The sequence below is a fragment of the Ursus americanus genome, chromosome 7 (assembly GCF_024610735.1).
Source record: "Ursus americanus isolate L20-20 chromosome 7, mUrsAme1.1.p, whole genome shotgun sequence".
Classification (NCBI taxonomy): Eukaryota; Metazoa; Chordata; class Mammalia; order Carnivora; family Ursidae; genus Ursus; species Ursus americanus.
Genome location: NC_142133.1, coordinates 12,514,787 through 12,530,410, shown reverse-complemented (window position 1 = coordinate 12,530,410; position 15,624 = coordinate 12,514,787). Strand labels below are relative to the sequence as shown.

The window sequence follows — 15,624 nt, the reverse complement described above, 5'->3', positions numbered from 1 at the left end:
ATTTAAATTCTCTTGGGTAAATATGTAGAAGTGGATTGAGTAGCTCATATGGCAGATGTGTGTTTAGCTTTTAGAGAAAGTTCCTGTTTTTGTCCGAACAATTCCAAATAGGCTGTACTATTTTCTATTCCCACCAGCAGTGTGTGCTGGAGTGCCAGCTGCCCCCCTCCATTCTCATCAACACTTCGTGTAGTCCATCTTTTCTACTTTAGCCACTCTAATTATATGTGGAGCCTTCTCTCTGTGATTTTAATTTACACATCCCTGATGACTAATGACGTTGAGCATCTTTTCGTGTGCTTATTTGTCATCTATATATTTTCTTTTTTTTATTAATAATATTTTTTATTATATTATGTTAGTCACCATACAGTACATCCCTAGTTTTTGATGTAAAGTTCCATGATTCATTACTTGCGTATAGCACCCAGTGCACCATGCAATGGACTCTGGGAAACAAACCGAGGGCTTCAGAGGGGAGGGGGTGGGGCAACGGGATAGGCTGTCATCTATATATTTTCTTTGTTGAAGTGTCTTTTCAAATCTTTTGCTCATTTGGGGCACCTGGGTGGCTCAGTCCGTTAAGCATCTGACTCTTTCGGCTCAGGTCATGATCTCATGGGTCGTGGGAAGGAGCCCTGCACTGAGGTCCTTGTTCAGCCAAGAGTCTGCTTGAAAGATTCTCTCCCTCTGCCCTTCCCCCTACTCTCTCTCTCTCTCTCAAAATAAAATAAATAAATCTTCAAATCTTAAGCTCATTTTCATTGGGTCCTTTTCCTACTATCCAGTTTCGGGATTTTCTTATATACTTGGGATACGAGTCCCTTTATCGGATATATGACTTGGAAATATTTTCTCCCAGTATATGATCGGTCTTTCAATTTTGAGTGTCTTTCAAAGAACAGAAATTTTACATTTCAACGGAGTCCACTTCATCAAACTGTTCTCTTATAGATTGTGCTTTTGTTGTTGTAGCTAGGAAATCTTGACCTACCTAACCCAAAGGGGTGACTGAGTTTTAAAGCAGGCTTAACATACAGAATTTGGGGAGTGCTCTATGGAACCTTCAGAAGTGGGATACAAGGGTGACCTGAAGATAACCACGGTGCCTTGCCCCACACCACCTTCAATCCTGTACCACATCCCTCAGGCCTCAGGCAGAAACCTTCTGCCAGGGGAAAGGGAAAGCCCACAGTCTCTTTGCCTCTGCCTTGACCAGCCTCTTGCCCAGGATGGGAGACACCCTTCTCAACCCAGGGAAGAGTCAATGCTGTGTTAGCCAGGTGGTGCCTCGTGGTGGTTGAAGAGACTTTCAATGCAGACCTCCTCACTTACTGGTTGTAAGACTTTAGGCCCTTCTCTCACACCCAGTACCCTCCCCTGCAGAGTGGAGGTGATAATGGACCAACATGTAGGCTGTTGTAAAGAGTAAAGGAGTTAGAGCAGGGCAAGCATTGGTGGCTAATACCGTCAGTACAGTACTATTGTTTGTTGATATTGCAAACCTCAGCCAGAGGCCCTAACTAATCCTTACTCTCTTCTTGTCTTTTCAGACAGATATTGGGTTTATCTACCATTCTCCAGGTAGGTATCAGTTGTTGCAAATACGTGTGTCTTCTGAGAAAAAGCAGGCCAGTTGTCCAAACATTTCAAAATCCCTGTATGTTCAGCACATGAGGGGAGACAACTAGAGGGTATGAATTCTTTTCTGTATTTGATAATATTTATAATGATAACATCTCTCTCTTCAAAACTCAAGGCATCCCTTTGGGTCAAATGCTAAACTTTTATTGCAGCCTTGGTTTGAATTTCTATTTTTTGAGGCCAGTATTTGGAGACTGGCATTTGAGTAGAGGTTTCCGCTGTAACCATAACATACAATCTGGCCATAACATACATAGCAGGTTAAGGTTGGAGCTTAGGGTTGGAGAAAATGCTTGCCTCTCTCAGACCAGAATAGTAACAACAACTATAGGTTCCCAGATGGGGAAGAGGGGTCTCTATTTCCTAAAGGCAATGGCTGGCAGCCTGGTGAGTGCACTAGCTTTGCTTACTAATAGGAATGACTCCCATTTTCCTCTGCTACTGTGTGGAAACTAGAATATATGAGACCCATTTCCACACCCCTTTCCTACAGAAACAAAGACTGGTTTCAGGGAAGAAGGATGGAGACTGGAGGCCAGTCTCCCATGGGCCCTCTGCCCCTTCAGGTCACACACTCATGAGGAAATGGTTAGGCCTCTGCCAGCCGAATGAACCCAACAATGGTGTGAGAGGCTACCTGAAAGTCACTATCTGTGTCCTCGGTGTGGGAGACCAGGCTCTGGTGAGGCTGCCCCCGACACCCCAGTATCATTTCCTATGTGGCTGCTTCCGTGGGGCCCCCCTGGGCCCTCAGAGTGGCCACTGATCTTCACATGCTTTTATTTGCCTGCTGTGTCACTTGAGGATTGTCCCTCCCCCATACCAAGTGGAAGGCCAGGGAAGCCAAATCGGGTGGCCATGGCCACGACCATCCTATGACTCTAACCTGGTCTCTGCAGGTAGATCAAAAGCTGCCCTATGGGGCTGATGACACCACTACTCAGATCTTCAAGTCAACAGTGGTCCCGATCAACATGGCCTACTTACAGTTCTTCATCTACTGCGCAGAGGACCTTCATCTCAGTTAGAGTCAGGGTGGCAGGGTGGGAGTGACCCTGAGGCTCGCTGCACAGTGGCACCCTGGATTCTCACGGGGCTTCCCTGTTGCATTTTGATGCAAACCTAAGATTCGGGGTTGGGGGGAGAAGATAAGACTGAAATCCACCAAGATTTGTTTCACGAAGACCCCACCCCATAGATACTCTTTAAAATGGGTCATATGCCCCTGACCTGTCTTTGATGCCTGGATGCAGACTCCAGCTCCCTATGCCAGCGCCCACCCTTGCTTCCATTATGTGCCATGACACACAGAGATAGAGTGGAAATGGGAGAGGTCTGCCCGGGTGGGGAGCACGACACCAGATGATGGCGGAGGGGTATAAGTTGTTCTGTCACCTCTACATGTTCTCCCCTTAAAAAAAAAATGCTGCTGTCTCAGAAATCTTGTAACTTCTTGTTCGCAGAGAAACAGCACTTAGTGAGTCCTATGTTGGAGGTGGAACTAATTGGGGAAAAGGTAAGTGTAGAAAGGGTCTGAGGTTTAGAGAAATTGTCACCTAGATAGTGAGTGGGGAAAGATGGAGTGGGTGGGCAGGACCCCTGGATTCGGATCTCAGTTCCTCCATCAGTGGGCCGTGACCCCACTGGACCAGGAAGTCTGTGAAGGTGGCTGAGTCACCCTGTCTTCCAGAGCTGTGCACAGAGCCCTGCATGGAACAGATGCCCACGGAAAGCCTAAAGTACACGAAGGGCCTGAATGAGTGAATAAACAACATACCAGCAAACAAACACCCCTGAAACAGTCACTGTCTCCTTTGGGCCTGGGTTTCTTCATCTAGAAATTGAAGGTTCTGGGCAAAAGAGTTGCTGACATTCCATGACCCTCTGTGAATAGAGAGTAGCATTTTCCAAAGTGTGCTGATGGGTGTTCTGTGGGGAAAAAGGAAGAAAAAAAAAAAAGGATCCTATGTTCAAATTTGGGGGATGCTGGGTTAAAGTTAAGTAGGTTTGTCTCAGAATTCACAAACCGTTGTTTCCACCATATTCTACCTATTAGAAGCATCATTAAATCCAGCCCATACATAAAGGGAGGGAGATTAGTGTCTACCTTTCAAAGGAAGGTGTTCCAAAGGATTTGTGGACATATTTTAAAACCACCACACTGAATGTGGTTTGGGTGCTCCAGGTCTAGGTGAGATGCTCTTGGGTGGTAGGTGGCACACAATTTCACAATTTTCAAAAATTTTAATATCTCTGCAGTTTTCTAGTATGTATTAAGAAGTTTAACCAGTCCAGGGGCGCCTGGGTGGCACAGCGGTGAAGCGTCTGCCTTCGGCTCAGGGCGTGATCCCGGCGTTATGGGATCGAGCCCCACATCAGGCTCCTCCACTAGGAGCCTGCTTCTTCCTCTCCCACTCCTCCTGCTTGTGTTCCCTCTCTCACTGGCTGTCTCTATCTCTGTCGAATAAATAAATAAAATCTTTAAAAAAAAAAAAAAGAAGTTCAACCAGTCCAACCAACCCTTGATTTCACTGACATGATTGCTTTGAATAGAGCCACGTTTAAAAATGAAGTCAAGTGATGCTTTGGAAAGGGGTATGCCATTGCGTACTGCCATAGTTGACGTGGTTTTTGCTCACTTTTCTGTTGGGATGATAGAGTTTATCTAACAAAATCTATGTGTATGCACTCATATAATAAACTTCATAACCCTATGACTATTTAAGAACAAAGTCAATTGAAAGATGATTTAAAAACAATAATACGGAATCTGGATCTGGATACAAAGGACTAAAGTTGTAGCTGAGGAGAAGTTGTCCAAGTGCCTTTAGACCATTTCCATGATTAGCCAGCCCTGTGCCAGAGACAGCGTCCATCTGTGGGCTGGGCCGGAAGGGCTGGAAGGGCTGGAAGGTGAGGTCAGTGGAGGAAGGAGGGGACAGGCTGGCACTGACACTGCTTTGGGTTGTTCCTAGCTCAAGACAAATGTGCTGACCCAAACCGAGAACCCAATATGGAACCAGATCCTGACCTTCCAGATTCAGGTATTGCTGTTCCATCCTTTTTTTTGGTGGCGGGGGGGGAGAATCCCAAGAAGGCTCTACTCTCAGTGTGGAGCCAGGAGCCTGATGCAGGGCTCGATCTCACAACCCTGAGATCATGACCTGAGCTGAAATCAAGAGTCAGATGCTTAACCGACTGAGCTCCCAAGACGCCCCTTGCTGTTCCATCTTGGCCACATTCCTCCTCCTGGCCCACAAACAGAAGGGAAGTTTGAGTGTGTAGGGACATGGATAGAAGGTAGGGGCCAAGAAACATGGGATGCAGACAGTGGGAGGCCGGGGATGGAGGGAATCTGCCTGACAGGGAACATGAGGAAGCCCAGGACAGATTACAGAAAACTTACTTTATTTGTCCAGTATTAAGAAATGAGCCCTGAGCCATGCAACTGAACTTTCCTGAAAACTTAAACATGCTCTTTCACCTACATTACAAAACAAAACCAAAAAAATCATTTAAATCTAAATTGTATTGTGCATTTTCTTATCTTCTAGGCAAAGTGCCCCGAAGCTAATTATAGCTTTGTTGATGGCCTAGAGGTATTGTGGGAACATAGTATACAGGCTCCACGTAGCCTGGGCTATTTGTTCCTGCACTAAGACTCCAAGATGCTCTTCTTTGTGGGATTCGGTAGTCTGACTTTTATAGCTTTTCAGTCCTCCTCAGTCACCTATCAGTAGTGTGGATGCCAGTCCTCTTAAAGCCCTGGGAGAGCCTTGATTGCCTTTTGACTCCTTGCCAGGCTTTTCAGAACGTGTAGAAAAAGAGTCTGAAATTCTGAGAGATAGCTTAAGCACTGTCATTAAGTATGAGTGCATAGAACTTTGCGTGGCTTCTATTTGGCTACCCAGAGAGTGTTTTGCTTTCCTTATACCCTACATTTGTGTGATGTAAAATCAGCTCGTCAGCTCCCCTCTACTCTCCTGGGACCCTCTTCCTCACTAGAAGCTTCCCTAGTCTTCCTCCTGGTGAGGCATCATCTTTAACCATTCTTCATAATCTCTATCTTCCTGGGTGATTTTATAGATTCTTAAAGTAGGAAGAGATTTTAAAGGGAGACTAGTTTATCCCCCAACTTTGATCCCTCCCACCTGTCTCTGGCGGTGATGAGGCTCATGGCCGGGATCCTCAGATGCTCTGTGGATGCTCAGAGCCTTGAAAGTCCTCTCTCGTTTCAGCTGCCTTTAGGTTCAGAAACCAGTGGCACGGGCTCGGCCCTCCTTCATCCCTGAAAGAGGCGTTCCAACATTTAAAGCTGTGCAAACACCCCTTGGACCCTCATCCATTTCCCACATCATACAGTCTCCTTAGGCTGGAGCCATCTGGATGCAGGCCTGATTGTCACTAGTCCCGTGGAAATGCAGCAGGCAGATGTGACCCTCACTCTGAATGGCAGGAGGACCACAGAGACAGTAGCAGCTGAGGCCAGCAAGGCAGGCTGCAGGGGAAGCTCTGCTGAAAATGGGTGTATGCCAGCTTACAGTCCAAGGGCCCCAGGACAGGAGGGCAGTCAAGACAAGGAACTGGGAATGGGGAAGAGAATTCTCAACAGGGTGGTTGAAAAGATGGTTCAGCCATGAATTTGAATGTGGAAGATTTGTAATATTGGAAGACTTAGATGCCTTCTGGTGCCCATCTCTCCACTTCTAGGGGGCCTTTCCTCATTTCTTCTTAACCACTTGCTCAACTGGAAAGCCCTTTCCCTACTCCGCAGCTCCCTGGCAAGGGGAGAATGGACAAGTAGAATGGTAGAATGGGAAGGACTCTCAGCCATGCCTCAGGAAGTGCTGTGAGGAGCAGAGGCCCCAGCTGAGAGGATTTGGGTCCCACTCAGGTCTCAAGCCGAGCAGCTCTGTTTTACACAGGGATTGGTTTTTGTTTTCATAATTGAGGGAACCCTGTAGCAGAGTGGGAATAAGAATCAGAAGGCTGGTTTCCAGTCCTGACTGCACCCCTGACTCTGTGACCGTGAACAAGTCCCTTTGCCTCTCTGGGCCTCATTCCCCATCTGTAAATAGGGACAATCACACCCCTCACTAAAGAGAGCTTCTAAGAGAACTTAAGGAACTCAGTTTCTCTGTGCCTCGGTTTTCCTTTCTGGAAATGGGAATAACAGCACCTGGTTTATGGGGCTGTTGGGAGGAGTCCCTCAGGGGATCCATGCAGATCATTCAGCACAGGCCAGGAGACAAAGGAAACCCTTCCCACAACAGCTACTATTATTTACTCTGGCGGGGATAGATGTCCTGCTGTTTACAAGTGACCTGCTAACTGTGAAGAAGACGTTTTCAGCCACAACCTCTGTGGTGACGTGTATTCAGACAGTTGGTGAACATGTATTCAGACGGTGAAGGGCTGTGTGAGGACTGCAATCATCGAGCCCATGGTCAGGGTGGACTCAGGTCTTGGTTCTGAAGCTCATGCAATTAGAGGGCCATTTTAAGAATAAGAATACAAAGCAACCAGGAGACACAATCGTAGACCTCTCCCAGGGCTTTGCAAGGGGCCCATGTAAGTGGGGAGGGGCACAGCCACAGGCCTATACGCTCCCATGGTAAATCCATCTTGGCTGTTGTGACGTGGCTTACTGGTGACTGAGCCAGGCCTTAGACCCAGAGTCAGCACTTCCCAGCTGCGCTCAGTCTCCGTGAGGACCCTCCGAGCATGCACCCACGGTGGCTCTTGCTTTCTCCTTGCAGCTGCCCTGCCTCTCCAGCTACATCAAGTTCAGAGTCTTGGACTGGTGAGCCATTGGGTGGAGGCTGAAAATCATGCAGGGGAGGAGATCATCAGAGCTGGGCCAGCTGCTCAGCCTGCAGAATGTGTTTCTCTCCAGCCCCAAGAACAGTTGCCGGGATGAGATTGGGACTGTCAGCCTGCTCCTCAACCAGATCTCATCCACTGGATCAGAAATAGAAGGCAAGCAATTCCCCTGACTCCTGCCTCCTGCCCCTCTCCCACCTGGCCCCGCCCCCCTCATCCTCTCTTCTTGCAGGAACGTACTCTGGCTTCCTACCCTGTTTTGGCCCCAGCTTCCTGACTCTCCGTGGGGGCAAAAAGGCCCCTTTCAGGATCCAGGAAGAAGGCACTGTAAGCTTCTCATGACAGCTCTAGGGAACGGTGGAGGTAATACCAACCGTATGAAAGGCCCTGGGGTGTGGAAGTGCCAGAGGAGGGTCCGACCCTGGTTTCTGCCCACCACACTAGTAGAGGACATGTAACCTGTGTGTAAATGATTATGTGTATATGGAACATGTGCTGTGGCACAAGAAAGAAGCAGATGGAGAGCTCTGGGCGTTCACTGAGGAAGGAACATTGAGATGAAATGTCGGGTAAGATTTCCAGCAGGTGGAAAGGACACAGGAGACAAAAACAGCATAGGTAAATGTAGAAAGTATTGGGCTATTAAAGACTGATGATAAAGGCCAGGAAGCCAACTCTAGCTTCAAAGATGGGAACTGGGCTGGGAAGAACTCTGAGTGAGGACGAGCTGCAGGCACTGGGACCTCCATGCCATCAAGAGGCTCTCTCATTCACTCCATCTCTCAGCTCCTGCTCTCCAGACTGGGTGGCTTTCTCTCCTACTGCAGTCAAGCCTCCCAGCGGACGAGTGGTCAGCCGAGCCTCTTATAGGAAAGGCCAGGGGCACATTCTAATTGGCTGTCTTAGGTCATGTGTACTCCCGTTGGACCAATCACTGTTGTCAAGGAGGCGGGGCATGCTCTGATTGGCTAGACTGGGAGCGCAAACACAGTCTTTATCACAGCCCCCTCCAAGCGGGAAGGGTTCGCGGGGAACAGGTACTTCGGGTTGACAAGCGGATGGAATGCGTGAAGAGGAGGAATGGGCCTCCGGGTGTGGAAGAGGGGTCACGGCCCAGAGGTTTCTGGGCACAGCCATGTCTGGGGTGTGTGGAATTCCGCCCCAGGGCTGTGGTCGGCCTTAGGCAGGAAGTCACTAGACAACTCTGTCTTTGCTGCAGAGGTGTTGGGGAGATGTATCGGCTCTTTTTCTCTCATTCCTTTTCTCACCATTTTCCTTCCTGTTACCCTAGAATATTTCCGACTCTCTGAAGGATGGTTTAACTTATCGAGGCCGAGTCTTCCTGGAGTTATTCACCCACGTCACTTCCCATCAAGACTTTAAGAGGAAGGATCTCTCCTCTGAAGTGACCAATATAGAGGTAACTACAGGAAACAGGTAACCCAGGAAGAAAGAGTCCCTCTGCCCACCCCAAATCTACCACGGGTCCTGTTTCTGACACAGCAGGGGCCCCGGCCACAAGCTGAATGAGCTGTTGGCTGCTTGAGGATGTTTAGTCAATCCGCCTGAGTCTTTATTAAGCCTGTATGAGGGCTTCATGCTGTGCCAAATCCTGGGTGGTCAGGGACCCAGTAAATACAAGATAAGGTTTCTGTATAAGAAATGTGCAGTCTAGTTAAGGAGAAATGATCTTCTGAGTTTTTATTTCTTCCTGTAGGCTGGGGAAGACCACTGATGCAGGAAGGGGCAGGAGGAACAGTGTTAAGAATAGCCACCCACTTATTTTTAAAAATGGGAATACAGTCACAGAGAAACAGAACCAGAGAGGAGGGAGCAGGTTCCAGAGACCCTTTGGAAACACAATGATCAGAGCCAAAGACCAACAAGACATAAGAAATGAGGCTAACTCCCCTAAGCTAATGCCCATGTTCTGCCTCAGGTGGCAAGGTGGTCAGAGTGGCATCCATGCTCCCTGAGGGATGAGCAGGTCTGGGGGGGGGGGGAAGGGGGAAATGACGAATCCCACCTTTGACATATGTTGGTGAGACATCCATGAAAACCAGTCCTCAAGGCTGTAGACAGATGGTGTGTCGTCAGCACACCAGGATCTGAGCACAGGGTTGTAAAGGAAATGCCTGGGAGGAGTAGGTGGGTGAAAGGGTGCCACAGCCTAAGGCAGGTAGAGGAGGAGGAGGGGCTTGCAGAAGAGACTGGGGAGGAGTGTGCAAAGAAGAGCACAGAGGCAGTGCCCCCCTCCCAGGGGAGAGTTGCCAGGCCACAGAGGTGCGAGGGAGAAGTTGCAGACTGTGCATAGAGGCAAGTGCACAGAAACTTGGCTGGAAAGTGGAAGGAGACGAGATCAGATGGGAGCTCAACAGAGGCTCAGAGGGGAGAAGGAGGGTTATTTTTTATGACAGGGCAGACCTGAGCTAGTGAACAGACTGGGACAGCGCAAGAGGAGGCAGGAGTTGGCCACAGAAATGGGAGTGGCTGACATGGTAGATGGAGGACCTCCAGCAGATGGAAGGCATGATGGGAGGAGGCAGCTGGAGAAGGGCCCAGAGCAGATGTGCGTGCATGTGCCACCTTCACCACACCCCTGCCCACGCTCATCTCATCAGGGGAGGGAGTTGAGGCAAAAAGGAGAAGGATGAGGTGGCCCAAGTCAGAGCCCAGCCTGACCCTCAGGGCCTTGGATGGAGAAGCCTCCCTTTCAGGAAAGAAAGGAACCACAGCTGGCTGGGAGGAAGGGACCAGATGATAGAGGTCCTGGGAGGAACTGCCCTTGAGCAGGAGTCAAGGCAGGATTTTGAGGGGGCATGGGTTCAAAGATCCAGCTCACCCTGAAGAGAAGCAAAGATGGCTTTTGAAAGAAACAGGGCACCTCATCTTTGCCTCCCTGCCTGTCTCTATAGCCTTGTTCATCCCTTGGCTTATGTACTGGGGATGTGGGGGGTTATTGTTTTAGAGGCACCATCACCGCCAGAAGTATGGGCTGTGTGTCATCTTCCTTTCCTGTACCATGATGCCTAACTTTAAGGACCTGATCCAATTCGAGGTCAGCATTGGCCACTATGGAAACAAGATGGACCTGAATTACAAGCCTCTCGTCTCAACCACACAGTACAGCCCAGTGATATATGATGGTAATAGTCAGATCCAACCCAAGAGCAGAAAGCATCCACTGCATGCCAGGCTCTGCTCTTGGCCCTTTTAAGGGTATTAGCTCATGGAAATTCATAGGCATTGTTAACCCACATGTCTCACATGAGGAAAATGAGCTTCAGGGAAGTGAAGTCACCTGCCAAACATTGCACAGCTAGTGGGTGGTGAGCCCACAAGAGCTGAAAGTAGGTGTTCACTCCCAAGTTCTTCTCTATGCTACATTCCACACTACAACTTCCCCAACCCCGTCTTCTTCCCTACTACTCTGAGCCACCTCTGCTCCATCCATGCAACCATCTTCTGCTACTCATCTGCCCACCTGCTATCCATGTCCATTATTCTACTCATCCACCCTTTGATCCATTCAACTCCTACCCATCCACTGACCCAAACACTCAACCAACCTCCCATCCATCCCTTCATCCATTAATCCAATACATACTTATTAAACACCTATACCAGGCTCTATAGAGTCGCAGTTATCAAAGAGCAGTCCCTGGGCTGGGCATCAGCATCACCTGGGAACTTTTAGAAATGCAGATTCTAGGGGCACCTGAGTGGCTCCCTTGGTTAAGCATCTGACTCTTGATTTCAGCTCAGGTCATGATCTCAGGGTCATGAGATGGAGCCCTGCATCGGGCTCTGTACTGAGCATGGAGCCTGCTAAAGATTCTCTCCCTCCCGCTCCCTCTGGCCCTCCTCCCCACTCCTCCCGTGCTCATGTGTACTCTCTGTCTTAAAAAAATGCAGATCTTGGCCCCACCTCAGTCCTTACAGAATCAGAAAACCTGGGGATGGTGCCCCGTAACCTGTGCTTTAACAACCCCACCACGTGATTCAGATGCATGCTAGAGTTTGAGAACCACTGCTCTCAACTTCTTCAACAGCTTTGCAATCTCCTCACCCCTTGAGAGCCTTTCCGTGCATTCCATTTCCCTGGGTTTTTTAAGACAGATCTTTATTGAAATAGAATTCATACGCCATACAATTCGTCCATGTAAAGTATGCAGTTCAGTAGTTTTTACTGTATTCACAGAATGGGGCAACCATCACCGTGGTCAATTCTAGAACATTTTTATCACTCCAAAAAGAAACCCTATACCCACTTGCAGTCACTGTCTATTTCTCCCCTGCATCCCTAGCCTCAGGCAACCATTAATCTACTTTCTGTCTCTATGGAGTTTCTTATTCTGGATATTTTATCACACACATAGATTCACAATATGTAGTCCTTGGTCTGGCATCTTTCACTTAGCATAACGTTCTGCTTGTTTTTAAATTATGAAATATATACAAAAAATATATTAAATGTATATATATATACAGTTTAAAGACAGATAAAATGAGTACCCCTGAAGTCACCACTCAGCTTAAAAGATAGAAAATTGTCAGCATCTTAGAAGTTCCCTGTATGTTCTTCCCAGACCCATTTACCCAAGCAATAACCACAATCCTGACCCTCATGGGAATCACTCACTTGCTTTACTTTTCAATTTTTACCATCTATGTGTGCAACCCTCAACAGCATACTATTTTTTGCATTTTATACAAATGGAACTTTTCAGTCTGTATTCGTCTGTTTTCCATCTTTTGCTTAATATTCGTTTTTTTTTTATGTTGGTATGTGTCGCTGAAGTTCATTTTCACTTCTGTATATAGTCTACTGTATGATTATAGCACCAATTATGTGGTATATGTAGACATTTGGGACTTATCTTTTTTTCCGACTATAATAATTGTGTTATAAACATTCTTGTACATGTCTCCTGGTCTCAAGTGCAAGACTTCCTCTAAATTATATATCCTGGAGTGAAAGAGGAATTCAAAGCAAAGAAATTATACCAAATTACACTCTCATCAGCTCAATATGAGAATCTCTATTGCTCTTCATTCTCACCAGGACTTGGTGTTGCCCGGCCTTTCAGTTTTTGCCAATGGTGGATGAGGATGGTATCCTATAAGACCTTGATTTTCATTTTCCTGATTACAAATGGAGGTTGGGCATCTTTGCATATGTTTACAAATGTTTGTTGTTTTCTCATCTGTAAAAAGCCTATCGATGTATTTTATCCATCATTCTATTTGGCTGTCTTTTTCTTACTGGCTTATATGTTATTTTTTCTGGGAATGATCTTTTGTCAGATGGGTGTATTGTAAATACCTTCCCTAAGTTTGGGGCTTTTCATCTTCATCTTAACGATGACTTTTTATTTTTTTATTGAGGTCTTATTTGCAAACAATAAAATGCACATATTTTAATTGTACAGATTGATGAATTTTGGCAAATACACCTATTTAACCACCATGGGAAGAAAGTTCCATCACCCCAGAAAGCTTTCATATGCCCCCTTTCAGTCAATCTCCCCAGCCCCTGGGGTCAGTCATTGTTGTGTTGTCTATCATTATAGATGTGTTTTGCTTTTCCTACAGCGTTATGTAAATGAAATCAGACCTACGGTTCTTTCTTTTTCTATGGCTTCTTTGGCTCAGCATAGCGTTTTAGGAATTCAGCCATGTTGTTTCATGGATACTTTGTTTTGTTCCTCTTTATTTCTGATAGTACTTCATTATGTGGATATGACAGTTTATTTACCCATCCCTCTGTTCATGGACACTTAGACTGATTCAACTTTTGGAGAGTTATGAATAAAGCTGCTGTGAACCTTCTTGTACAAATCTCTCTATGGACATGTGCTTGCATTTCTCTTGGGTACATAACCTAGGAGTGGCATTTGGGTTTTAAAGGAAAGAGCTAACTATCTTCCAAAGCATTTGTACCATTTTACACCCGCACAGCAGTGTTTGAGATTTGTACTTGCCCCTCATCTTTGCCAACTTTGGTACTGTCGGTCTTTTTTCATTTGAGTCATTCTATGACTCAAGTGGGTATGACATTGTCTGTAATTATAATTTTGATTTCCATTTCTCTGATCAGTAGTCATCCTGAGCATCTTTTCATGCTCACGTATATTTCTGTAGTGAAGGCACTGCTCAAGTTTTTTGCCAGTCTTTCAGTGGGTTGTTTGTCTTTTTACATGGCATGCCAGTTCTTTTATATTTTGGATAAAAGTCCTTTGTCAATCTGTTTCGCTAATATTTTCCGTTCTGTGGCTTGACTTCCATTTCCAAGCAGTGTCTTTTGAAGATCAGAAGTTTCTAAATTTGATGCAGAAAATAAATTCTAATTTTGAGGGGCATCTGGCTGGCTCAGTCACAAGAGCGTGCAACTCTTGATCTTGGGGTTGTGAGTTTGAGCCCCACTTTGGGTGTAGAGATTACTTAAAAATTAATTCTAATTTTGATTAAATCAGATTTGTTGATTATCTTTTCTTTTATAGTAGTACATTATTTGGTCCAAGAAATATTGTCTACCCCAAGATAATAAAGATATTCTCCTGTGTTTCATTCTACAAGCTTTATAATTCTAAAATATTTTTAAAGTTTATTTTTAAGTAATCTCCACACACAGCATGGGGCTCAAGCTTGCGAGCCCAAGATTAAGAGTCTCATGTTCCTCTGACTAAGCCAGCCCGGCGCCCCAAAGCTTTATAATTTTAGCTTCTTCGTTTAGGTTTATGATCAAACCTGACTTGATTTTTGTATATGGTCTGAGGGAAGGGTCAGATTCTTCTTTCTATAAAGATAACTATGCTGTTCTCTTCCATTTATCTATTTGTCTATCTTTAATGCCAATATCACACCATCTTGATAGCAATAGCTCTAGAGCAAGTCTTGAAATCAGGTCATGTAAGTCCTCCAATTTTGTTGTTCTTTTACAAAATAACACAGTTTCTGGCTATTCTGGTTCCTTTCCATTTTCATATGAATTTTAGCACCAGCTTGACAATTTCTACAAAAAGCCCGCTGGGATTTCTCTGTCTTCTTTTGTTCTAATCAAGTGTGTATTTGTTTTGTTTTTAATATTGCATTCTCTCTCCTCTACTGGCTCTACATCTGTGGATTAGTTCTAGTGGTTGCTCAGGGGATTGCAGTATCGATCTCTAACCTATCCCAGCTACCTTGAATTCGTATTATAATTACTTCACATATGATATTACATATATTCACATATAATTGTTATATATAATATAAAGTACAATTATAATAGTATAATTGGATTTTCACCTTTGTTATACGTGCTAGAGTTGATTTGCTAATATTTTGTTGAGGATTTTTGCATCTGTATGGATAAGATGAATCTATAATTTTCTTTCTTATAATGTCCTCATTTGGTTTTAATATCCAGGTTATGCCAGCCTCGTGAAATTGAGGCGCATTTCCTCTTTTTACTCTCCGTGAGCATTTGGGTCAGACTGTAATCATCTGTTCCTTGAAAGTTTGCTAGGACTCACCTCTAAATATAAGCCTGGTGGGTTTTTTAATGCAGCGATTTAAATACGAATTTACTTTACTTTTTTAAAGATTTTATTTATTTATTTGACAGAGAGAGAGAGAGAGAGAGCACAAGCAGGGGAAGGGGCAGGCAGAGGGAGACGGAGAAGCGGACTCCCACTGAGCAGGGAGCCCGATACAGGGCTCCATCCCAGGACCCTGGGATCATGACCCGAGCTGAAGGCCGAGGCTCAACCATCTGAGACACCCAGGCACCCCTGGATTTACTTTAATTAGTCAGCTTTTCTATTTATTTTTAAGTCAATTTTGGTAGGTTTAATTTATCTAGGAATTTATAAATTTCTTTGACGTTTTCACATCTTTCAGCATAAAGTTGTTCATAGCATCTTTAAAAAAATTTTTATTGTGGCAAAATTGACATAAAACATACCATTTTAGCCATTTCTAAATGTACAGTTCAGTGAAATTAAGTACATTCGTAATGTTGTGTAACTATCACCTCTATTTCTAGAGCAATTTCATCATCCCAAATAGAAACTCTACCCATTAGACAATAAATTCCTTTGTCCCCTGAAATCCTCTATTCTACTTTTTGTCTGTCTGAATTTGCCTATACCTCATGTATGTGAAATCATGTAA

At 45.5% G+C, this 15,624-nt stretch overlaps 1 protein-coding gene across 1 annotated transcript in view; it reads left to right on the top strand.

Annotated features, from left to right (window-relative positions):
* Positions 1-15,624, top strand: part of FER1L5 (fer-1 like family member 5) — a 54,338-nt gene that overhangs the window by 13,072 nt on the left and 25,642 nt on the right. The window contains exons 10-19 of the mRNA XM_087863341.1: positions 1,554-1,584; positions 2,211-2,326; positions 2,544-2,667; positions 3,108-3,160; positions 4,620-4,688; positions 7,404-7,447; positions 7,541-7,623; positions 7,700-7,794; positions 8,759-8,887; positions 10,436-10,613. Coding sequence (XP_087719467.1) covers positions 1,554-1,584; positions 2,211-2,326; positions 2,544-2,667; positions 3,108-3,160; positions 4,620-4,688; positions 7,404-7,447; positions 7,541-7,623; positions 7,700-7,794; positions 8,759-8,887; positions 10,436-10,613 — 922 coding nt within the window. The remainder of the gene's footprint in view (positions 1-1,553; positions 1,585-2,210; positions 2,327-2,543; positions 2,668-3,107; positions 3,161-4,619; positions 4,689-7,403; positions 7,448-7,540; positions 7,624-7,699; positions 7,795-8,758; positions 8,888-10,435; positions 10,614-15,624) is intronic.